Here is a 25,671-nt window from a genome sequence, read left to right on the forward strand (position 1 = left end):
TCCCACCGGGACCCATGCCATGGGGCTCAGAGAGGTGCTCCTCATGGGGGCAGGCCAGGCTTGGCCCAGGAGACTCACCAACTCCTCACAGCGCTCGTGCCTGAGGCGCCTGGCAATGTCCAGCGGCGTCTCTCCTGACTCATTAGCTAAAAGGCAGGGCAACAAGAGGCCATGTTAGCACAAAAACAAGCAATAGCCTGACATTGAATGGCAGTTAAAAAGAGATGCATTGAAACAGCACTGAAGTAAATTGAACAAGACTAATGAAATCCAGCTAGTTTGACTTAGCTGGATTTGAATTTGTCTTGTAATTGCATGGACCTGCAGCAGTGTATAGTCAGTAAGACCTTTAACACAAGGTCTGAGTTAATCATGAAAACAAATAAAAATCAATATGCAAACTACAGGTCATCGCATAAAGCAGCCACCATAATTCTCTAACCAAGAGGACTGCTACTGTAGTTCCTGGCACCCAATTATAATCAACTTTACACCTCTTTTTAAGCAGTATGTAACCTGAAATTGCGTATTTTCTTCTAAATAAGCCTCAGACAACAAGGTTTGATTATTAATTTTTAAACAAGAAACTCGGCTCAGGCAGGTGCTGCCTTCTTCTGCTCTCTTTACTATCTGCTCAATGGTTCTTCAAAAACACTTCCCCTTGACATAATCCCAGCTGGTGCCCTTGGCTAGACTGCCTGGCTGATGGTCAGTACGGCAGGGCTCCAGGGTAGAGGGATGGATGAAGGCCACACAGATCAAGGGGTCCCTCTCAGAGGTGACTGGGTGCCAATGACAGGAGGGCAGTAAATAGTCTCCCACCAGAAACCTTGCAACCTGGAGCCAGGAAGAGGCTAGATCTGGTCCCAGGTGGGTGAGAAGTCCCAAACCTTGTCCACGTTCCCCTCTGTATCAGGGATAGCTGCAGGGCCTGCCCTCTGCCTCTCACAACCCTTAAAATGCTTCTGAGTGATGGAGAAGTGCTGGTGAGGATGTGCCACGCTGCTGCTCAGAACATGCACAGAGGTCCCCTCTCAAGGGCAGGGCTCCCCCTAGCCCCGGCCAGGGCCCCGCAGCAGTGCAGGAGCTGCACACAGGAGACAGGAGGCGGGCAGCAGGCGGCTCACCTATCTCAATGGAGGCCTTGCCCCGCAGGAGGAGCTTGAGGCACTCGGCGTTGTCCGTCAGGCAGCAGTAGTGCAGCGCCGTGCTGCCCTTCCCTGTCTGCTTATCCAGGTTCCCACTGGCCGGAGCGGGGGTGGAAAGAGAAAGTGAGTCACCAGAGGCCGGGGGGGTGGGGGGGGGGTGGGAGGCAGCACAGGCAGGCGCGCCAAGCAGTCAGAACCACAGGAGGAGGATTTCTCCCAATCCCCCACAAGGTGGGTGGGATGCAGCACCACCCCAGCCTGTGGATGTGGCACTGTCGGGGAGCTAACGGCAGCGAGGGCAGAGAGACCTTGAAGGGAGAGGCATGTGCTGCTGCTGAGCAGGGCCAAGGGGCCAAGAGCAGCCCTCCTGCTTCTCAGTACCCAGAAGCCTGCATGACTTGGGACGAGGCGAGCATTTTACATTAAGCTTGTTTCACTGACACTCTCACCAGGAAGGGGAAAAGCCACTTTTCCAAAATCCAGAGTCCTAAAGCTTCCCTCTGAGCTTGTTTGCCCTAGACTGCCGTGAAATAGGCCTAAGGGGGGATCGGAAGATTTCAGAAGTGCTCCCAGTGTAAAACAGGAGCAGGTTATCCCAAAAAAGGCAGAGGCAGCCCTGATTCTGAGGAGGAAGGACAGCAGGGCTTTGTGCTCTCTGCACAGACAAGTGGGAACAAAAGGGTGGCCACCAGAGGTGATGCCCATTGCTCCCATCAGGATGGGACCTGCTACACTTTCAGCGTGAAAATAAGCCTTACTTTGTGATCTCTCTTCTGCTGAACTCCTTCTGTTCTCCCTTCTCTTGCCCTCTGAGAATTTACACTGAGGCATGGTGGCAGCATTCATCTGTTTAATCCACTGTTCGCTGAGTGGCGCTCTAGTCACTGGGTGGGCATCAGGCTCCATCGGAGCACAGGGCCACCCTCGAGGCTTCCATGGTGAGTCCAGCAAACCGCTGACCCCAGGGCAGGGAGCTGCCCTGCCCCAAGATCCGCTACCCATGCCATTTCTTCTCTCCTCCCCCAGGGCCAGCAGGAAAAGGCAGACATGCAAATTACCACCTTGCTTCTGCACTAGGCAACTCCCACTACATTTGAGCAATTTCAGTGGCTTTTAACCTGCACTGCCCCCTCCAGTGCACCCCCTAAACCACAAGCAGGTCAAGTACACTCTGACGGGTCTTCACCTCCAGCTCTCTGCTGCTAGGTGGGCAATGCACCGAGTAAGGCAGGACGCATGGAACAAGGGACAAGGGTACTGCAGGGGCTGGGCCACTCTACCTGTGCACCTGCTCTCCAAAGGCAACTTCTAATTAAAAAGTAAAAATGTGCAAACCAAACAAAATGCTACAACCTAGTGCTGTGGGTTACAATCTCAGCTTAGGCTGGTGGCTGAAGTGTTGATCTCTGAGTCCCTCTTAGCTCTCTCCTCTGCTCAGTGCACCCTGCTTGGGTCTTGTGGGACAAGTCTGAGGATGGCACAGAGAGTGGTCATGGGGGCCAGAGACACAGTCTGCTTCCCAGGGGCCCAGAATTGATCAGACGTATTGACATGGTGTCTTGCTGAGACCCAAACACAGGAAGTTGAATCTTGCAGATACTGCAAAGGGTCTCTGTCCTCTCCCTCCAGGGCTTTCTTAGGATCGTATTGGCAGCCCATGCCTGGTAGTGCTTTTCCTGTCCTTAATTCATGTTTAGACCTTAGAAAATGCACAACTGAAACAATGAGGCACACCTGATTGCTTCTGCAGAAACACCAAGGAACTAAGTCAAATGCCTCCCCTACCTTTAGAACACCTACCTGTTCTGAACTAAAAAGTCTACGATGTGAAGAGACGTCCTGTCCACAGATCGGACTGCGAGGTGGAGGGCGGTTTCATCTGGCTCCTGAAGACCAAACAGAAACATCCCAGAATCCCAGGAGCCGTCAATTCCGTGCCCAATGTGAGTGAGGTTATGCATCCTTCTTCTAAAAGCCTTTTATTCTTTCCTTCAGTAAACTTCTCTCTCAGACATATAGGGCCCTGTTCATCTCTATAGCAAACTCGCTGCCCTTAGGAAGCCGCAATTTTGAGACTGGTCCTATTCCTAACTTGATGGGAAACGAGGAATTCAGGCGTTTCCTTTAAAAGTCGCCTCAGCCTTATGTCCCGGTTCCTGCACCAGCAGCACGAGGTGCTCCCTGTAAGCAGGGGCCTCAGCTCCACGACCCCAGGAGGGCTCCCCAGGCCTCCTGTGCCTGAGTCTCTTATTCTTGTTCTCTGAGTAAACATTAAGTGTTTATTCTGAAAACAGGGTTAAAGTTCTTTATTCTATACTTACATGCAAGGCCATCAATATTAAAACATGACTGTCTTCAATTCATACTAGGGGCACATGATTACCACTGCCTTTTCTGAAAGGAAGTTCTGGTAGGTGGGGGAGAGACCAAATGAATGTTGCTTCAGGTAGATGGGTGGGTGGGAGAGCTGGAGGCAGAGGGAATATCCATGGAGGGGGGACAGTGGACGGAGGAAGGCACTGCCCCTTCAGCCTGCCCAGCCTCTCTGTTGGCTGGGGCCACACCTGTCCTCAGGCTGTGCACAGCACAGAGCCCAGCGTGCCCCACCCCACCCCACCAAGGCTTGAGTCCCCTCTCTCACCTTCTTAGTCTCAGACACTGAACATTAAGGCTCCATAGAATGTGCTCAGCTGCTAAGGGGCAACCCCTAGCTCTGGGCAGCTTTATTCAAGGGTAAAGAGATTTCAAGGGAATACATGTGTGAGTCCACAAGGGCATGTGGAAGAGAATTAGGACACACACTGACTCGTGACACTTGGGTTGTTTCCTGTGGACCTGATCCTGTCTCTTCCACTCCTGCTCCCTTAGAAGGTGGGTGTGGGGGGCTCAGGCTGAAGGGCTATCAGAACTCTCCCTCCCAGTGTGGCCTCGGGGCTGCTGCTGAGCTCCCCGTGTGCCTGGGGTAGGGGGGCACCACAGGTCTCGTGGGAGGCAGGTCGGTCTTCCTGCAGGTTGCTTGGGCCACTGAGAAGCTGCTCCCTTCCCCCAGGGAACGGGCTTACTTTCCAGATCTGGTACTACATGTTTTGTTTAAGAAGAAACCACCCATTTCTTCTCCCTGAACTCGGTGATGTCTTCTTTTAGAGAACTATGCTGCCAGCATTTCTCATTACACTGCCTTGCCACTTCACCAGCACCCTTTTTTTTTAAAGTAGCAAGTCACACTCTTACATGTCCATTGGCCAGTGGGATTTTTTCTGTAAGATCCACACCATTGGCATACGCTTGGAGCAATCCAAAAATATCTCTCGTTTTGACGGCCTCACAAAGGCTGTGAAGTCTGGCCGTGTTATCCACGTGTTTTTTCCTTGCATACTTCCTCTCAATGTACTTGGCAGTAATGTAGTCCTTTCTTACATTCCTGAAATCAAACATAATTGCCCTGTAAATGATTAAGTGCCTCCATTTAAACATATCTAACCTTCAATCATCTACAACAACTTTAAAAAAAACCCTGCCCACACCTCCTCATAGGAAGCGTTGGCAGAAAAACCTGGAGCAGGGAAGCGAGCTGCCGTGTGACTCTGCTGCAGGGCCTGCATTCACTGACAACTTGGAACACTTTCAAGAAGCACTGAAATCCGAGCTTCCAACACAAGAGGCATCAGGCCCAGTGCGGGGGTCCGGGGGCCTTGCCCTGGCCAGGTTATGGAGGCTGCAGGCCCCTCCAGGGCAAAGACTACATCTTCTTGTTTATGAGCACCACACCTGGCAGAAAAGGTATTCACTACGTGTCTGATGGACCAAAATGAACCGCCAGTCCTTGACATCCACTTTCTGGCCTTTATGTGGCAATGTGTTCACAGACTCCACCTCTCCAGGGAATGGGAGAGGCAGTAACTTGGAAGGAGCCAAAGAAGCCTGTGGCTCAGTCTGAGTGTGCAGGGAGAGCCAGGCTCTCGGTCGGATGGCTGGATCTCAAAGCGGCCCCGATGCTTCCGTCTGGGTGACTTGGGGGCAAGCTACTCAATCTCTGTTAGCCTCCCTCCCTAGACAAGGCTGCGCACAGGGCTGTCACAGGATTAAATGAGACAGAACATTTAAGTATTTAGCACAGCCTTCTGGAAACCAGATGGAGTTACCATAACAACAGGGAAAGAAGACAGGGCTAATGGTGGCACAGGGCAGGGGGAACCTGGTTGGCCCTTCTCGGCTCAGTCACTGCTCATGGCAGCCCTGCACCAGGGCTGTGCCAACTGCATCTGCTTTACTACAGTCAGTTACCAAGCCCCTCACGTCACCACCACGGGGGACCTGGCTGAAGCACACCAAAGTTGGGGAGTGGACAGGCCAACTCCAGGCCTCCAGGGTGTGGCAAGAGTCCACCCCAGAGAGAAATACCTCTGATTAAGTCACCTAACACATCCAGCACCTGGGTGTTTATGCACGCAGACTCTGTGCAAGCTGTGATGCATTCTCACGTGTCACCTCCATGTACCCTTCCTGGGCCTGTGCATTGAGCTGAGATAGGCTGACTCATCTGATCCACACCACAATGCTGTCGACTATTTTTCATCACCAACTTGCAACTTGCAGATAAGTAAACAGAAGTCCATCGAGGTGACATTAAATTCTATTTCCTTGAGCAGCTGGTGAGCTCCCTTGAGCAATCTCAGCTCTCCTGGCAGGGCCTCCTGGCACAGCATGATGCCCAGAGATGGCTCAGGGACCGTATAGGGTTGACACGCCATATCTGACAACTGTCTGATGATTCACACGAAACTCCATGGGTTCCTGACAGGTGTCTGGACTGGATGGTTGTCAAGTTCTAGGCAGTTTGAATAATCACTGTGGGACAATCATCATTATGACACCCCCCCGCCACAACACCCTCACCAGGAAGGGGCTAGAGATAAACTGGATCTTTTAATTATGTTTTTAACATATTATTAATGTGTCCAGGGCTTTGTGTCCCATGAAGGTTGTCCCCACACAAGCAGGGGCACCAATCTGTTTTATGTGACACCACACTCCCCAGCTTTGTGAGGGAAGTTTACTCTGCCAGTGAGACCTCTTCTTAGCCCCTTTTTTTTGAAAGGCTTAGGCTTTTGGAAAAAAGCAATGAACTTAGTGTAACAATGCACTTGGCATGTGGTCAGGAGGGGCTGCTTCTATTCCCGTAGGACAGGGCTTGGAGAAGCATCCCAAATTGCGCAAGAGAAACAGTTGTGCCTCCGTAAGCAGATACAAATCTGGCTGCATCCCTTCCTGACTGCTTATACCTCTCGACACCCCTAAAACCCAAAGTCTGGGTATTCAGGCCCCTAGAGAGTCTTTGGCTTCTCCCTTCCACAGACATATCTGCAGGTGGAATGCCGTCTCGAGATAAAGCCAGAAACAATGCTTCTTTTCATCTGGAAGTAAAATCTTAGATTATAAAACAAACAGAGGTGGGACTTTATCTTGACTTTGCTGATTCATTAAATATGTACTGAACCACCATAAGCACACACTGTGGTGGGAAATACGAAAATGAGCAGGAAGCAATTTATTATAAAAATATACATAAATACCTGGGTCTGACATAAAGTGGAATGAAATGTTTTAAAATAGAGCTGAATGCCACAGGAGCACAGAGCCGTGATTAATTCCAACTGAGGAGCTGTGAAAGTAGGTGGCATTTTGCCAAAGAGGGGGAGGGGTAAGGTTCCTTTCCATTTGTGCCACGGGTGTGGGGGGAGGCGTCTCAAAGCATTTACATTTATGCATTTCTACTGAAGGATTCCAAGCAGACAGTATTTATTTTTTATAATCATCTAGCCTCAGAATAAACAAATTCTCTGCTTTTGAAAGGGTCCTTGGTACTGGGAAGAAATTATTCATTATACACTTTGTTCAAAACTGATCAGTATCTCAGAGCCCTGGCACTTTCTCCATGACAGCAGGTGTCTGTAACAGTAAATAAGCCCACTATACTGGACTGTGAAGTTTCCTTTACTAAACAGGACCTTACAGCTATCCCAGGAAGAGCTGGCTCACCCCCGGGTAACTCTCTAACTGAAACCTAAGCTGAGGGGACCCTAGCATTTCAGGGTCTGTGGAAGCAGTGCACGGAGCTGAGCTTCTGTGGCCCAGACCACGGCGAGCAGGCAGAGCTGCTCACACCAAGTGCGGCCCGTGTCACCTCATGATCCCACTGATGCCCCATGGCTCTGTGAGGTGGGGATTTCCCTGTTTACATGAGAGGAAAGGTCCTGAGAAGTTATCGAATCTACCCAGGTCCCACCATCGGGTAAGGCATGGGATTTTTATGTCCCATACTGCCTCTCCAGGTCTGGGTAAGAACAGATTTGCATCTCATCCAGACCTGCATCCAGAGAAGGTAATAACCTTGTAAGCCACGAGCCTGGCATCTAAAACCACACCCAATCATTCTCATAGAAATGCAACACCACAAACATCTGCTACAGGGCTCAAACATGAAAAGCTCCCTGCAGACACCGATACCCGTGAGGGTGCAGGATGGACACAGCGCCCGCCCATTCCTACTCTTCTCAGATAGCTGACCCAAACACCAAAGAACACAGACCCTGCAATCTTAGCTTTCTGAAGACCCCTGAAAATGGTCACAAAAATCTAAATTCTCTGCTTTTGCAAAGGGCCTGTATACTACCACCTGCATGTAAAACCTCCCCTAAAGCCTCTGCTCGTTGTTCCTCGCCCAGTGTCCTTTAGAGAACTGGTGCCATCAATTCCATCTCAGGCTTATTCCAAGGGAAAAGCCTCCTTATAAATGAATTTTTCTACTCTTAGCATATATTTCTCATCTCCCCCTTTCCTGCCCCAATACTTGACCCAGACTCACCACTCAGATGCAGGTGCTGTCTCTCTGACCTGGCCTGGGGCCGTCCCCTCTGCCCTCCTCCGGCTGCCTCACTGGGCAGCATACTACGGCGGTTTGCAACCCCAGCCCTCTTGCAAGCAGACAGGCCCTCCACACCTAACAGGGCTGAAGTCTAAAGAGGGAAGGGAGTGCACTGCCCTGACAGGTCAGCCTCCCAGCCACCTCGCTCTCAAAGATCAGTGCAATCTGGGCAAGTTATGCTTTGTTTGGTAAGACTGGCACGAAAATCCCCTAATGTGCCAGCTGGATGCATGAGGCACATAACATTCTCATTCAGGTTTTATGTCAACAGTGCAACAGAAACAAAACTTTGATGGAAACAATGCCACATTTGCAAGGACACTGGGAAAGAGAATTATACATGTATCTACGACAGCCAACCAACTAATGAACCCTCTCAGAGGCTCAGAATTCATGCCGAGACTAAGACAGGAGAGTGCCCGCACTGCCCTATGCAGATGGCAAGGGTGTCCCGCACACCACCAGCGGAGGTGGAAACTCACTGCACCGCCTTCACAGACAGAGCCTTCCTGCGGCCTCTTCCTAAGAAAAACAGCCACACCAAACTTCTATTTGGACACCCAAAAAGAATCAAGTGACTTAAGAGAAAAAAGCAACTTGGGCTGACTTATTCCCTAAAGAAGCAACAACTGATGTACTCTGAACTTGTCACTCCCCAGCTCTCTGAGGCTTGGGTACAAGGCCAGCCTTTGCTCAGAAAGCAAGAACAGCTAGTCCCATACTTACATGTCACTGCATGGGTTGGGCTTGACTGAGTCCTCAGCTGGAAGGCAGCACTCCATGATCTCATTAAAGCCTGCATTCCCAATGTTCTTGGCAAGCTGCAAAAACAAGAGTCTGTTTCAAGGCACTCAATTATTAATACATTCCACTGCTACACACCACTCACACATCTAATAATTTAATGGCCACTAAGAAATAGAGCAATACAGTGGTTTGCCTTTAATGAAGATGGACAAAACCCAACCCCAAAGGTGCCCATGACACCAGAGGGAGAAAGGGGCACGCCCATCACAGGAGAGTGTTCTTGTAAGACGGCGCCTGGATAGAGCACCAACATGCGCAGGGAGCTTCCGCCCTAATCCATCTGTGCTCCAGCTGAAACGGAGCTGACCGCCCTTACTTACCCCCCCAAGGGAGGCAGCTCTGACACAGAGGAGAGGGGGCTGGTCTCGGAAACAAAGATACAGGTGCAAATCACAGTCCTATTTGCTGCCTTTGTGACCACAGGCAAGTTCAGTTTACCTGAGCTTCATTTTTCATCAGCACAATGGAAATGACACCTACCTCACTGGTTTGTGATAATGATGACATGGGACAATTTAGGTGAAGGCATTCAGTAAACTTAAGCACTAAAAATGTAATGCATTTGTTCCAAATATAAGGTCCTCCCCGGCCAATCAGCCTTCTGACTTGTTAAAAATTAAATGAACACATTTTAATTAATGCTTACTGCATGCCAGGCACTGTGCTCTACACAGCAGACACTGAGGTAAATGTTTGCCTCAGTCAAGCTGACCTGATGATGCAGCAACTGGCCATCTCCAGAACGGAAGCATAAACACGGAGAGACCAGGAGCTCCCTAGAAGCAGGGATTTAGGCATCTTCCAGGACCAGCACAGCCCCTGACAGATCAGTTTCCAGAGCAACTTCCTCAGTGTTGCCTGTTGACTGAAACAAACAGAACCAGAAGGCAGCATGTGGCACAGCGCTTTGGAGAGAAAGCACATTGGCAATGGTGTTATCGGGGTGCCAGTGGCTTCCAACGTTCTCCTCTCAATGAATTATGCAGACAAAGGTCAAGGGGGATGTGCTGGGGGGTGAGGCTGCTGCCTGAACTGCCCCCTCCCTCTGGGAACTGGCTCAAGGGAGTGGCCAGAAGGATCTGGGTGAGACACTGTGGACCATCATGGTGGCGAGTGACATGACACATTGAAACAGGATCATGAGATGCTGAAGGATAAAAGAAACACATGGGACAGGTTAATAACTGGATGATGAGCCTTCCTAACTTGACCTTGTCCTTGATAAGTGAGCAGAGACTCCTAGATGCTTCCTTCATGCTTCTAAAGCACCACAACTCCACCTTGGTTCTAAGTCCTGGTGGCCTCAAGTCATCGTCAGGTGGCAAACCCCAGGCTGCCTCGCTGCAGTTTCCCTCAGACATGGGGCTGATAGTCAGGGTGGCTCACCACGCCAGGGGACAGGTGCCGATGCACCATGGAGCCAATGCCTGGGAAGGATTCTTGGGTAGTCAGCATCAGATACAGGACTGGCCCCTAGTATCAGAGCCCATTCAGAGCCAGGCGCATGCTAACGCTGTCGTCTTTCAATATAACGTGGACACTGTCCCCCAGGCCAAGCACTTTGAGTCATTTTCTGAAGGTGAGTGGCAGAACAAGCCAGTGTCTCCCTGTGAGCGAGGGGCCCACACGTCTCCTCGCCTATGATAAGCAGATGGGAGGCGGTGAGAGGAGGAGAGTTCCCGGGGAACAGGAAAGCTGCTTCCCTTCTGCTTGGGTTTGGCTGGTTTACTTGGGGACAGCTGGTCCAGGGAGCCACCACCTCCACGCGTCACACTTGTCCAACGCAGAGAACCGTGTTGCCTCCATTTGCCAAGCTCTGGTGAACATTTCGGCTTGCCAAGAGCTCCCTCAGAATCCTCAACAGAGCAGAGCCTTCGCCGATGGAGGCTGCACGGTCAAGTCCAGAGAATGTCAGTCCCAGCAGGCCAATGGGGCGGAGCCAAGGAAGCGGGCAGGCTGGCGCTAAGCACTTCCAGCACACACGCCCTCCACTCCCTGAGTACCAGCCACCGTAAGCTTAAGGGCTGTGCCGAGGCAGACACAGGGCACAGTCAGATCCAGAAGGGCCTGAGTGTCCAAGTGCTACATCACTCAGAGGGGTGACTCCCAGTCAGCCCAAGAACGCACACGGACTCCTCAGGTGTGCTCGGCATTGGGCATGAGACACGACCCTGCTCGAAGGGGCTCTGTCTAATGAGACAGAAATGAATTAAAAAGAAAAAGAAATGCCCAGCAAGGAGGGCTGGAGTAGAAGTGTGCACTGGCTGTGAGAACAGAGGCAGCAGTTACCTGATCGGCTCTGCCACACTTGCCTTGCAGGTGAGCCTCCCTGCACAGACGCACCCTGAGGAGAGGTACCAGGAATCCCTGTTTCCAGACACCCTGAACTTCTACCTGCAGGGCCCTCTAGGCCAGAAAGAGGCCTTAGATTTTCATCTAGAAATTGTTTTTCGAATTTGGAGTGAAGATAGGGGAGGCTTCCTGCCCTGTTTGCATGTTTGCATGTTTCCAGGTGGAGGGACATCAGTTACTGTGACATTCTTCTCTGTTCTTACCCACCTAGAGGAAGGGCAATGTAGAGAAAGGGCAATGTAGAGAAAGGATTCCCTGCCTGGAGCTCAGCCTCTCCCCCAAGAGGACACCACAGGCCTCAGAGGTTGGTCAGGCTGCTCTGCTGCCTGCACCTGAGTGGGCGACATGAGGTCGGAGGTGCAGAGGCCAGGGTGCTGTCACTGCCTGTGTGAACCTCATCAGCCAGTTCAGCTTCTTTCAACAACAAATCAGACTTTTGATTTCTCAACTGGTTTCAAATCTGTGGGGTGTTATTTATTTGGCCCCTCCAGTCTCAAGAAGTGTGGAAGGCTTAGGGAGCATGTTGCTCCTGCAGCAAACGTATAATTGGATAAAGGCCCAGGGAAGTGAAACAATTTGACCCCAGCAGGCAGAGCTAAGAATTGCAGGGAGCTCTAATTTTTTGCATTGAAAGAAGGGGGCACAAAAAAATACTCTAAGGCTCATGGAAAAAAAATTATATATTCTGTTTTTACCAAAGCCTTTAAACATTCTAATTTTGATATATTTTGCAAAGTATATACTTTTTACTTACTTAAGTAGTATAGATAAAAATTATTTTATATATTGTATATGTTTTGGTGCTCAACTTTTTCTGATAAGAGTTTGTGGTTAAAAAAAAGTTGAGAGTTGCAATTTAAAAGAAAGAAGAAACACAGGCTCTGGCGTCTGATGGTCTGGGTGTAACTCCTGGCTCAGGTGCGTGGGCCAGTGACTTCATGTCTCTGGCCTCCTTTCTGAAGACAGAATTCTTGTTCACGTTGGCTGGGAAGGGTGTAAAGCACCTACAGCAATGCCTGAAGCATAAAGTTGCTCAATAAATGGCAGCTGGTATGACATTTCTTGTTGCCCTTGGTATGCTGAGGGGCTTCATTTCAGGCTCAGGTGACACACCAGTTATCCCCCATAAGGGAGTTCCTAGTCTCTCGAGGGCGTTCCTCCCCATACGCTCTTTTTGATCTGGCTGATGGCTGACCCTCTTTCTACTCGACAGCTTGCTAACCACCTCATGAGAAACTCACGGAACAGAGGCCTGAGTCAGTAACATGTGCTCCTGAGGTTCCTGACCCTGTTCGTCAATTTGATGGAAGATTTGTAAATTATCGACTTGAATTCGATTCTGCAATATCAAAATTTCTTATATTTATTTCACTTATGTTGTGAAATGGATCATATGATACTAGGACCCTGGAACCAATGACACTGTTTTATGTGTGAACTGAAAATCTTTGATGAAATCATAAGCATGTGAAGGAGGAAATTTACCTTTTGAAATCTGTGCTTAACAGGAAGCTTTCTGGAAGTAGGCTGTTTAAAAGTCTACAGTACTGAGCTGGTGAGCACTTAATTAGAACACCGTGACTCCCAGAACTCATCTCATACTTCAATCAGCCTAGTTTCTTTCCATTGAATAAGAAATAATTCTAAAGACAGGTAAAGGGAAGAAAAGATTACTGCTAACCAGTTGCCCTCATAATTGCTGCTGAAATCCATTCATTTAACATGGAAATCAAGCATGCTTTCAAATAGAATCAGATCACAAAGGAAATGGTGAGACCGCCCAGAATGCCATCTGATGAAAGTGATTGCAAACCCGAGGCCAGAAAATAACTTACAGATTTAAGCAAAAGACTTCTACCAAGAGGGATGTAGTGAGGCCATATAAGAGGACAGGAGTGCCACTTTGGGGGGTGAGCAGCTGTCTATTTAGGACCATGATGCCAGCCAGAGAATGAAAATTCCTGCTCAAGTACTCGCTGTCTGTTCGGCCATTTAAAAATCCTTCTGTCACAGCACAGCACCCCAAGATGTGAGCGCTGTTCCTGGTTTACCTGAAAGGTAGACACACTGTTCCTATAAAGTAACTCTGTCCAGCCTGCACCCAGAGAGGTGCTGTGAAGTTCTTTTCCAGTTCACCCTCTTATTTCCTTTAATAGGGTAGGAAGAGATTTAATGAGTGCTGCACAAGAACACATATGATGATAAACAAATTAGCTCAAGACACTGACGTCACTGCTCTAGGAACCTGAAAGGTTCAGAAGTGGAGGAGACAAACCCGAGTGGGACCTCCCGGTCGAGACACACATCAGAACACACAAATCAGTTTTGTGAAAGGATTTTCTTAAAATCATCTTGGAAGAGGAGATAATAATGATAGCTGATATAGTTCTTAACATGTGCCAGAGGTAAACCTAAATACACACACACACACACACACACACACACACACAAAGAGAAGTATGTGTATCAAGCCTTCAGGAAATCTTGTTCAAGCATCTGACTGTCTAAGCAAAACAAAATAACCCAGCTGCTCTAAAAAGGCTCGAAATGCTCATGCTTTACAAATGAACACTAGCACTTGACACACGCACTCTATCACTCTATCACTTAACCTAATGGCTGAGCAATGAGGGTTTTGGACAGGATGTCATATCCGCAGTCCTGGCACATGGTAAACAGGGCTGGGGAGAGAGGTGAGAAGACGTCCACCTGCTGTGAGTGTCCAGAAACCAGACACAGGTCAGGGCATGCAGAGGGTGGGAAATAAATGCCATGTGATTCCAGCGGCCTTTTACTGTTTGCTTTTCGATGATTACAGAGGAAAGAGACTTAGATAAGGAGAGTGTGAGTCCTGGAATCAGAGCAAAGGGGTCCCCACCCCAGAGCTGGCACTTGAATAATTACATAAGCTTGAGCATATTAATAAAACATTCTAAGCCTCAGTTCTTCCTTTGTACAGTGGGGGAAACATACCAAGGTCACAGGGCTGTAGTGAAGGGCAAATGAGCTCTTACAGATTAAGTGCTTTGCCAAAGTGCTAGGAAAAGATAAGCAATTATTATTTTGCCAGTGTCTCAAGGAACGCAGTATGGCAGTATAGACACTCTGTTGTAGTTTACCAGTGCTTACTGAGAAGTAATTTGTGTTTCTTTGAAAATACAGTGAGAATCTCAAATCTACGCCATCATCAAATCAGCCAGGACACCACTTGTACACACACAGCTCTGCACAGGCTGAACGCATTATTACATTAACAGTAATCACAGCGTGTAACTAAGAATACACTGCTTGTGTCTTGCCAAGTCTAGCTTGGTTTCAGACTTTAAGCAATCAGAGTGGTTACTAACTGGGCTACCAGAATCCACTCCAGTTTCTCCCAACTTTGTCTTTCAATTCATAAAGGAATCACTTGGAAAGACCGGAAGGATTTGACCAGATAGTTCAAAATGCATTACAAGTTCAGACAAGGTGGATCCAGTGTTGTCATCAATAAGATTTATGGCCCCTTGAGAGCTATACTGACCACAACAAATGATTTTCTGTCAAGACAACTGCTCTTTCCATTAAAATCAATGGCAATCAGTATCCACTTACTGTTTATTGTCCAACCCCAGCCACTCCAAGAAAGAATTTTAACACTGCTTTCTAAGCAGCAATTACAGACTCTGAAAACAGGCCACGAAAGCTCGTGTCTTAGGTGGCCCCAAAGCATCCAGGTGTGATATGCCTTGTTTCTTGGTAGCGCCACAGTCTCAAGTCTCTGGAAGTTATTTCACAGAAAGTGCTTTTAACTCCAGTATCATTCTATGTCACATGGCTTACGTGTTATTCCTAAACCAAGAATAAGGTTCTTTTAGAAACAAAGTCAGTGAAAGCAAAGACCAGTATCTCTCCCAAAGGAAGACCAGGAGGGCAGAGGAGAAGTCCACTGGAGGATGGACACCACACGCCTGGCAGAAAATCCGCTGTGACTCAGGGAGGATGAGTCCTTTGTAGCCTCTGGCTCTGTTCTGCATCTGTCCAGCAGGGGAGGTGGACCTGACAGTGCCACCACCCTACTCCAAAGTCTCACATCCATCTCAGTGTTCCTTTCTCACTTTCACTTCACTTGATTCATTTAAGAATGAAGTTTTTGCAACAAGAAGTGCCTCAACCAGTAGTAACTAAGAAGGAGGAATTATCAATGAGTTTCTAATTGCCCAAATCCATCTGAAATATTAACAACCACCAGCCCAGTGGAATTTCAAGAAACAAAGTGAATTTGAAAGCCAAAATAAAAACTTAGATTTCAGCTTATGTACTTCATTCCAAAATCAAGGACTTGAAAATTACCAGCAGCTCAGATGTTCCTAACACATCTAACGTCAGGGATTGCATCCTGGAGTAGTGAACACCCAGCTCTCGATGGATTCCAGAACACTCAATGCAGGTCAGGATGCCCAGATTGGTGGAAAGCCACGTAGGATCTGCCAAAGACAACAGGAAAAATTGGAGCTCATAGCAAGTAGAGGGCCAGGGGTCAGAATGTTTTCCTGCTTAGTTACTGAACATGGAGTTTTGAGCACGAGCATGTTCCTGATCCTTGGGCAGCCAGTCCCCTCATCCATCCATAATTACCACCATTGGCACAAAATGCACATGTGCCCTCATCTGTTCTCCCTCCTCTTCCCACCCCTCCATTTACTTACTCATTTCTCCTCCTACCCTCCCCTTCCTTCATAAGCATTCCCAAGTGACAGGTGGTGGTGTGCATGAGAATAAAGAGGGCTCAGTGCCCTCTAGTGGCCACGGGAACCTTGGGGTCCATCCTGAGTACAGACCCTGCACGTCACCCACCTGCTAGTACCAGCAAAGTGGGAGGGGGTGGGGGGGCGGCAGAGAAAAAAAAAAAGGCCTGCCTAAGTCTAGTACCATGTGGGGAACCAACTTAAAACATTCATGTCTGCACGGTTACAAAATGCTAATAGTAACGACAGAGAACACACTATGAGCTGATGCCATGCTCTGTGTTCAGCACTTTGGTAGTAGCAATAATAGCTCTGATTGTGAGAGCTTCAGAAATTATAGGTACTTTCACACATACCTCACCTAATGCATGTAAGAGTGCCAGGAGGCAAACGGGGGATGTCATCCCAGAAAGGAGAAGGGCTTGCTCGAGGTTCACGTGGGTACAGGGCCAAACTGCAGTCCTGCCTTGACCTGGGCTCAAACCCATACTTGCACCGCACCATGACCTGCATCACAGTCTTTCCCCTCAGAGCACCTGTATTTACTCAATGAAGCATCCTACTAGGTGCTTGGCACACAGTAGGTACTCAAGAAATGCCTGTCAGATGAATAATGAACTTACTGAAAATGGGGCTTTCAAAATAAAATGCAATTGAGCACATTATCACAGCCCATAAGTTCCATTCTTTTCAGAACTGCTTGTCCTTAGAAAGTCACAGCAGGTAAATACTGCAACCTTGGTCAACAGATAATTGTGAAGTTATTTTTCAGGTTATAAAAAATGTTGTCGATGGAAGGAAATACTCTGGACACCTGCGTCTTCTGTTCACTAGATCTAGACTAACATCTCTACTGTTCCATGCTTTTGGTAGGTGTGAGTGTACATTTAGACTTCACATCAACTTTCACTTCACCTATATGGTCTTAGCATGTTCAAACAAAAATGTACACAGATTCAGCTTCTTTACAAGAGTGTTTCAAAAGTCCAAGTATTATAATTGTCCTTAGGAAAAAGCACAATTCACTGCTTATCATTTCCTACTTCATCTTCTGCTTAAGGTATTTTTCAATGGGTCTAAGACCCCATGGGGTAATCCCCTAAATCACCCTCAAATATGGCCTTTAGGGTAACAGGAAACTCATGACACTTCTCAACTGTTCACTCTATTTGGGTTGTTTTTTTAATGAAAAACTCATAGAATGAAAGAGTAAGTGACCATGCTGGCCAAGCCACCATCTTCCTCATTTTATAAATGTTTAGAAAAGGCTACTCCACAGCTCCCCCAACTCCCCAACACGATCCCAACTTAATCAGAATAAGTCAACTCCATAAACTCTTAAAATACTAGCTGTTAAAACCTACAATGATACTCTGTCCATTAAAAAACTATGCCCTTACCAGGCTTTATCTAAAATGCTGAAACAAACATCTCATTTCCCAAAGTGTGACACCTGGAGGGAACCCGAAAACAATCTTGACCAGTTCCTTCCCATTCCATATAGGAAAAGTGGTACCTAACAGAGGAAGTGCCCCTTCCAGGGCCACAGACTAGATAGCAGCTTAGCATTACTGCACACATTCTACAAGTAGCACAAGAGGAGGATGGAGTAACTCCCAGGAAAGGCCATCCCTACCCAGCCTCCGGAGCCCACATGATGGCCAGATGACCTTGGTTTCACCCCACTCTGAGCTTGGGGTTTCCGGTCTCCGAAAGCACTGAAAGGCTGGCTTCAGTCTCAGGCCCTCTACCCATCCTGCCCTGAGGCCCAGAGATGAGTATCTTCCCACTCCCACCACCAGATGGCACAGGATGTGGTCAGGCTGAGCAGAACTGAACTTTGTATGACATGAAAGGGAGACTCAGTGACAGGGTTTTGTGAATCGGAAGGAGACTGAAATGCCCTAGAGCAGGATGGGGGCCCTGGGTCACCTGGCGCCCCGCAGTCACAGCACACGTCATTGCCCGTCATCCTCTGGACTTCAGAGATGATCTCCTTCGTCAGTTCCTGGACTATGTTATTCTCCCCAGTGTTGTCATCTCCCTTAAATGCATTATTTAAAGCTTCTTCTTTGCTGTTTTGCAGCACAGACATCCAGCTAGCAAACAACAGAGACACTGTTAAACCCCAAGTACTGTTGAGTCCCAGCCCCAAGTCCCACTTCCAAATAACTTACATTTGACATTCCTGTTCATCTTCTGCTTGAAAGTGGTATGTCCTGTCATCTGCATGGCAAAGGAGTTTTGTCAGTTGTGAGCCCAGACAGAAATCCATAAGCAATTCCAAAAGGAAATGTTTTATAATTAACCCCAGAAGTAATCTTAACTCTCTGCTAGGACATTAACAATTTGTATAAAATCAAGCACTTTCTCACATCCTTTATATGCCTGCCCTTGACAGGTTAACTGTGGCCTTGTAATCCACATTAATGAACCTGCTCTGTTATCCATTCAAGTCTAAAGAGATTCAACTTCCAAAGACTGGAGCTATTCAATTAAATTATCACCATCCTTTCAAAAGCTTAATTTTTTTTAACATGCTATATAGTAGTTGGCCCCCAAAAGTAATTGTTAGAGCCCTTTGAAGAGTAAAAGAGTTTTCTAAAGTGAATACCTCAGGAATTCAGACTCAGTAAGCCCTTCAGGGTAGCACAGGCTGGAAGCACTTGCCTAAAGACATTTATTATGCATTAGGCACTAGAGCAAAGCCATGGATGGAATCTTGGCAAATGCCAGCTTGCCAGAAAATCAGATTTACCCAGGACCGCCTTCCCACACATCCAAGGAATGTGGTCATTCATGCTTGGTAGTATTAGGCACTTATCAGCTACCGAGCCTCCTTGGTACCTAACATGCTATTAATGTGTGTAGGTTGGGGAATGCTTTGAAGTTGTTTTTGAGGCCGAAATAACTGCTTGTGCACCTCCCTAAGCGGGGTTCCATGGGCAAGCAGAGGGGGTGCCTGCACCCACCTTCGCCCGCACAGGATTTAGCAAGCTTTGTTAACTACCAAGTGCCAATCAGGTCCTGAAGGGTCACATGGTGCTTGTCACGGATTACCTCTTCAGAAAATGGAAAGGTCTAAAATCCTCCAACTGTTCCCTGGCCTCTGGTCAACATCAGATTATTCTGTCAGGTTCCCTCCCTTTAACTCAAACTTTGGCTCTCTAGAGGTCGATAACCCCAACAGCAACCACATTTTCAACTATGGTCAGTTTTACATGTGTACACCATCTTGTACAAACAAAGGATCTGAGAGCACGCTCCAATGAGAAGGGTAAATGAATCTGTGACCTTACTAGACTGGGTAGGGACCCGGGATTATACACAGAATAAAGTCAACCCGTATTTCACAAATCAGTCTAGCATCTGAAGAACAGAACCAACACCATCCAAAGCCCTTCCACACATCACTCTGCTCAGTGCCTCCCTGCAGTGCAGTGCAGCGCATGTCAGAATGGGGAGATGGGGTACAAGGCATAACTACCATGGGCCTCTGTCTCCTCACCTAGGAAGGGGAAGATGGTCATAATTACTTCACAAGTTTGCTGTGAGCATTGAGTTATACAGTAAAAAACTTCCTAGCCCTCAGTAATACAACCCAACAGACATCTTCAGGCTCAGGGACGCTGAGGCAAATACAAGGCACTCCTCTTTCCAAAATGCTCGGTCTAGAGTTTTCCTCTACAAATACAACTTATGTGCCCAAATCCCTAATAATTGACTTCCGAAAGGGAGCCAGGCCTTCCTTCCCCCAAAACTGCAGCCCTGCGGCCTAAAGCTGCCGAGGACAAAAGGGCCGCCTCTGGTTTTCCAGAGACATGCTGGTCCTTGTCTTTTTTTCTTAGGGGATGCTGAGTAGACACTCGCCACCATCAATGGTTCTGGGGTGATTCTTCCCTTCGTGTATGCCACAAAAAACAAGTGCAGACAGGAGCAGAAAGTAGTGGGGAAGACAAACCAATTTTAAAAATGAAATTTTCCAGGCTCTGCTGAAGACCTTATGTTAGCTGTGCAGTGTTTCTAACATCACCCAAACTATGGGAGCTTTGACAGCAGAATTATCCTTTTTAATAGTTAAGTGAAAAGATTTTAGGCTTGAGGGCTGAACTAGTGTAATCTCCTTGTTTACAAATAGGAAAACTGAAACTGGGGGGAGCTGAGAACATGTGTCCACATTTACAGAGCCTACGAGCAAACCAGGGCCGCCTCAGAGTCAAGGCCAAACCAGAGACACCGGGAAGCAGACAACTGGGAGTTGAAAGAAAAAGCATGTGTATCACTGGAAATTAAGGCATTTCTCTTCAAAAACTGCTTCTTTAAAATGCACTGTCTGCAATGGGACTGATGCTCTAGAAGAGAGTTCAAATATTTTCTTTGTGGCTCAGCATCAGAAATGAACTTACGTGAAATAAGGTCAAAACACTTCTTCTCCTCGGGGTTGGTCTTCACCTGGCAAGTTAATAGGTTGAGCTTTGCAGGAGGCCGGTTAGCCTGTTTAAAAAAAACAAACAAACAAAAAAACAGAGATGGGTGGGAAGGAATGGAAAGTTATATAGTAAATTTTCTCATTAAAATACAGGGTTTTCATTTGTTTGCGAAGATAGCTTTCAGAAGGCAGACTTCATGTAGAAAGGCACATCACAGTGTGTCCTTGAATCTGGGCTCCCCGAGGGCAGCTGCTCCTCCCTGCAAGGGACACTTGGTGGTCCACACACCACCCAGACAGCAAGACAACTAAGGCCGGCTTTGACGCAGATAACAGTGGGCTTTCTAGGATGAAAAACGTTCCACAGCTAAAGCTCTGAGCCATTCCATCCTGAATCCTACTGATGACTCACATAGTTGGCTGGGTGACATGGGCACCCAGCTCAATTTCTGGTGATTTTAAAAGTGTTTTCATGTATGTAAACACTCACTTCCAGTGAAAGTAATCTCACAGCATAATTTCCCCTACATTCTTATGTGATGAGATAGTTGATTCATAACCCTAAATGCCAACCATCTGTCACTTAATTTTCAACAAACCCACCTCATTCACATACATATCCCCACCTCACCCCCCAACAATGGTAACAAGAGATCAGAATATATTTTTGTCAGAGATGTGTCAAAAATGGCTATTTTATAACTGTGTCAAAAACTATCATAATTAGTTGAAAAAAGCAAAGGACAGATGATAATTTCAGAAAAAAAAAGTTTGTGAACAGCAAAATTCCTCTCTTAAATCTTGGAAAAATTTCCAAATGTGAATGGCTTATCCTACCCACCTACAAAGCTGCTAAATTAGGAAAGATCAAATGAAATGTCTTACACTTTAATTGTTCTTGTTCATCCCTTCCCGTGGCCACTAGCTGCATTAAGAAATTGTAAAAGCTTGGATTTAGGATTGAGATACATACATGTGCGTCAACATGAGGGCAGACCTGTGAGGTCTGTAAATGAAGACCTCCTGCATTTACAGACCCCATCCACTAAACTCCAGAGGTGGGGGTGAAAGAGTAGAGTCTCCATTAAACCAGGACTGATCCTTGCAGTGTGAACAATTTGGGTTTGATAAAAGGAAGTCTGGATAAGCAGGACTTGGGTAAACAGGGCTGCACTAGCCTCTCCTGGTTCACGGTCAAGCTGACCCCATCTGTTACGTGGAAGTCACTGGATACTCCCCACAGATTAGATGCCTAACAGAATCCTCAGATCATCAGAAATAAGAATTCAAAGACTCCAAGTTCTGCCTAATCTTACAAACCTTGACAATTTTAAGTAAAAGCACCATCAATCCAATTTTGGGTCTTCACCAACAGAATCACATGGCTCCTCGAGCAGCCGAGTGATCCATGTCCCCAGTGGTGGGTAGAAGCCCACCCCACGAAGCAGCCAAGCCCCTTACCACAAGTGCTCGGCCCATATAAAGTCAGCAGCTACTCCTCTCACCTCCAGTGATCAAAAAACTATATATGTGTATTTAGTGACATTCTTGGCCTACTTCCAAATTGCTGGTGTCCACTGAGTCTTAGACACAGAAGCAATAAAAGGAGTTGGTGCACTTTGATAAACACAGGAACATTTTCATTGACAAGAGGATGATTCTAAATAATAATACTAGCTACATTTACTCAGCTATTAATAATAATAATAATGCTAATAATATTTGCTTATCTGAGACAGGCACTGTTCTAAGCATTTTTAATGAATCCATTTAATTCTCCTAACTGCCCTTTGAGATAGGAACTATTCCAATTGTAGATAAAGTATTGGCTACATTATATACATAAAAAGATACTGGGCAGGCTAAATAAATTGATCAAGCCTGGGAGCAGTGAAGTCAACATTGGAACGAGCCAGCCTGGCTCCAGAGCCCAAGCTCCTACCTGCTCCTCCCTCCTGTCCTCAGAGTGGCCTTCCACGGTGAGCACTGTCACTTACCGGGGCAGACCTTTAGGTATCCTGGTGCAGCAAAGAAGAGTTTGAATTAATGCCACCTCTTCTTCCCTGCCACGCTCCTCCCCATCCCTGCCCCGACTGGTATTCTTTTGCGGCCCCCGTGCCATTGGGGATAATTGGTCATTCTGACTGAGACAACTGCCATCGGACAAACTTCTTACTTCACAGTGTATGAATACCACAAAATATGGAAGAATATTCAGCGCTTATCTGTGAAGCAGGAACAATTATAAAGGCACATGTGGCTACATACTGAAAAGTAACCACCATAAGAATGGGTCCACAATGATACCTTAATAATTAAAAAAAAAAAAGAAATAAGTAAGTAAACAAACAAACAAATAAATAAATTCAGAAGGAAGGAGACCAAAAAAATCCACAAAAAAACAGAAGGGGTCCACAGAACATACAAGCTGACCATTTTAAACAGTATCAGCTGTTCTGTTTTACATTAATAGTTGTGTGCTATTTGTCTATTCAGATTAAGTATACAAGAAAAATTTATGGGAGAAAAACTTTAAAAACAAAATTCTATCCATTTAATCCCCTCCTACCCCTGCTATTGTAATTTGGGAAAAAGTGTCATCATTTAATTCAGCTATAGAACAGTTCTGTCTGATTCATCGATCCCAGCGTTCCTCGAGAGCCTAATTTGAGAAGTTCTGGTTTAGTAGAAGACTCAGGAAGGAGTGAAAACAGACCTGCAGACGCAGTGTCTGCCACGAAGGCCTAGATTCTTAGTGAAGCTCCAATTTGTATCATGCCAGTCCATTGTTTCCAAATTTGTCAGGCTTCAAAAGTAAGTTTATAACTTGTTTCTGCATGACTGATAATCATTTTTAAGAAGTTTACACTGTGCAAGAACCAATGGACATTTTTCCAGCCTAACCCAGTCCCCAGTCTTTGGCAGTGTGGCAAAGCTACGAATTTGGCAAAGAGGATACCTCATTAATTATTGTGTCCCAAGCAACACTTCTTTCCAGAGCCAGAACACACAACCAGCCTTGGCTAACAGGTGCACCAACTTGGGCTTTCACTGAATTCCTTCCAGATGGCATTGCTTGTCCCTCTGCTAGAGTACACAACACAACAATCTCATACCCCCTGAAAGCTGCTGGCTTCCTGGGAAGAAGCCAGTTTCCTAACAGAGCAAATACCTTTGTGCCTCCATGACTTAAAGACCTGCTTCTCTACTGAGTACCAGATGCTGCTCTTAGATTCCCATTGACTCAGTCATGTCTTCAAAAAATTGCCCCTTTTTTCCCCTAGTGGTAAATCAGTCGGGAGACGCTGGCTAAATAGGTAAGCTACCCAAGGAGCAAAATTAAAACAAAACTCAATAAAAAAATGCATGTCTTGACTCTTTCTTAGTGGAGGTTAATTCAGGTCACTACATGCAAACACTCAGGAGATGGAGGAGCAGGCAGCTGTTAGGATTTGGCCTCCCAGAGCACGAAAAATGCACATGGGGAAAGGAGCGGCAGAAGGGCTTCTAGACCAACACACTCATTTTCCTGGCAGGGCAGAGTGGCACAGCCCCCTCCTGCTGCCACTCCAGCCGCCTGCTCAGGGCCCAGGCTGCTTAGGGCAGCGTGAGCCATCAGATAGCACAGATTCCCTAGAGAGGGTTCCCCGAACACAAGGCACTCACTCCATGTGCCAGCTGTGTGACGAGTGAGCTGTCAGCATGCTAGTGGAGCTAGTTTTAACTGTACCATCTGCCAAACTGAGGCAACTTATCAACATTTAGAAAAACTAAGCCTCTGTGTCATTTGAGACGAAGCACAAGCAATGCAAGCTGATGCTGTCCGGCAAGGATGGCCAGGCCTGTTTCCATCTCTCATGGAGGTAGAAGCATTCATTGGCTTAAGCTGAGGCCCTGGGTTCAGTGAACACTTTAATGAAGCAAATATACCAAAGCTGTAAACAGGTACAAAATGAATCTCATAGTCTTATTTTATGAAATTTTCCACACTGAGGCAATAAAAATAAATTCGTTGTCCTCAGTTCATGGCACTCAAACCCAACACACACCCACACATCTATACAGAAAGAACACATCAGGATCCAAACTGCGTGGCCCCAGGACTTATGTGGCAATCATAACCAAGGCCAGTAAAAATTGGATTTCAGAAAAGAGATGATCTTTCCTTGCCTAGGCAAGATGCACATTAAATCCCCTAGGCGAGAGGCCCAAAGAGATCCCTTGAGATGACCGGATACATGCTAGTTCTACTCTCACCATCCCACAGCAGTCAGTGAAAAGGAGGGGCCCCCGATGGAACGCCATTCCCCAAGTGAGGTTTCACCCTATTTTCTTACTCATAAGCACTGAGAAGAGCTGTTTCTCTGAAGACCACACTAGGCATGACCTTTCTAGAGGGGCCTGTGCTGTCTTTCCCCGGGTACCCACTTAGAACAGGGAAGGCAGGGGGAGACCCAGCATTCTTTTCACTACCACCTACTCACAGGACTGAGGCTGCCAACAGACACATGGTGCAGGCCTCGGGCCCGGGGAGCAGAAATGCAAGCCATCCCGTGTTCTCATTAGCAAGAAAATGGCAACCACCTCGGCCTTTAGACATTTTCAAAGAAGTCTACCAGCCTACACAGTTTTCACCAGATCCCATCACACCAGATAAGGTGACCATAAACCTAAGCCACTGTGGAAGGAGCACCGTGTGAAGGGCTGTATTTGAAACTGGGGTTAAAATCCTTGGACTCTGAAAGCCAGATTAGTAAATCATTTTTCTCTGATTGGTTTTTTAACAGATTCATTATATGGTTTTTGAATAGATTCATTATACATGGCTCCATTTCCTGCCTGGGCTCTGATACACAAGATGACAGAAAAAGGACTTAAAGTTGGGCGCAGTGTGTTAGATTTCTATAATAAAGTTACTGAAATTGCTCTTTTCTTGGATTTCTGACTCCCACAGTCCTGACCACTTAAACACTTTTCCCTTAATGGAAAAAGGAGAAACCTTCCCAAGACTGATGTTCAATTTCCAGAGACAGAAAGCAAGAGAGTGGCTTGCTGTTTGTTTCTGGAAGTCGCAGGCTTCTAACTGAAGACCACTGGCTTATCAGGTGTTCCTGACTCCGTCAGGCAGTGAGTGAATGATAAGGCTTCCCTGGCTGCAGAAGCATAAATGCGGGGCAGGAGTACCCTGTCAAGAAAGGCCTTTTCTCAACAGGGAAGGCCTTTAAAATGTACCTTTGGTGCCGTGACCCGCGTAGGACAGAGTGTGTCCTCTGCTTCACTAGG

General features: G+C 47.0%; 1 protein-coding gene across 4 annotated transcripts in view; it reads right to left on the reverse strand.

Annotated features, from left to right (window-relative positions):
- The window catches only part of ASAP2 (ArfGAP with SH3 domain, ankyrin repeat and PH domain 2), a 161,752-nt gene that overhangs the window by 17,867 nt on the left and 118,214 nt on the right, over window positions 1–25,671 (reverse strand). For all 4 annotated transcript variants that reach the window (XM_036881890.2, XM_036881889.2, XM_036881887.2 and 1 more), the window contains exons 12-20: window positions 20,366–20,453; window positions 18,137–18,185; window positions 17,892–18,058; window positions 15,565–15,698; window positions 8,800–8,894; window positions 4,380–4,569; window positions 2,949–3,034; window positions 1,128–1,243; window positions 79–146 (exon numbers count right to left, since the gene is read on the reverse strand). In XM_036881890.2, the coding sequence (XP_036737785.2) occupies window positions 79–146; window positions 1,128–1,243; window positions 2,949–3,034; window positions 4,380–4,569; window positions 8,800–8,894; window positions 15,565–15,698; window positions 17,892–18,058; window positions 18,137–18,185; window positions 20,366–20,453 (993 nt within the window). The remainder of the gene's footprint in view (window positions 1–78; window positions 147–1,127; window positions 1,244–2,948; window positions 3,035–4,379; window positions 4,570–8,799; window positions 8,895–15,564; window positions 15,699–17,891; window positions 18,059–18,136; window positions 18,186–20,365; window positions 20,454–25,671) is intronic.

The sequence above is a fragment of the Manis pentadactyla genome, chromosome 2, assembly GCF_030020395.1.
Source record: "Manis pentadactyla isolate mManPen7 chromosome 2, mManPen7.hap1, whole genome shotgun sequence".
Lineage (NCBI taxonomy): Eukaryota > Metazoa > Chordata > Mammalia > Pholidota > Manidae > Manis > Manis pentadactyla.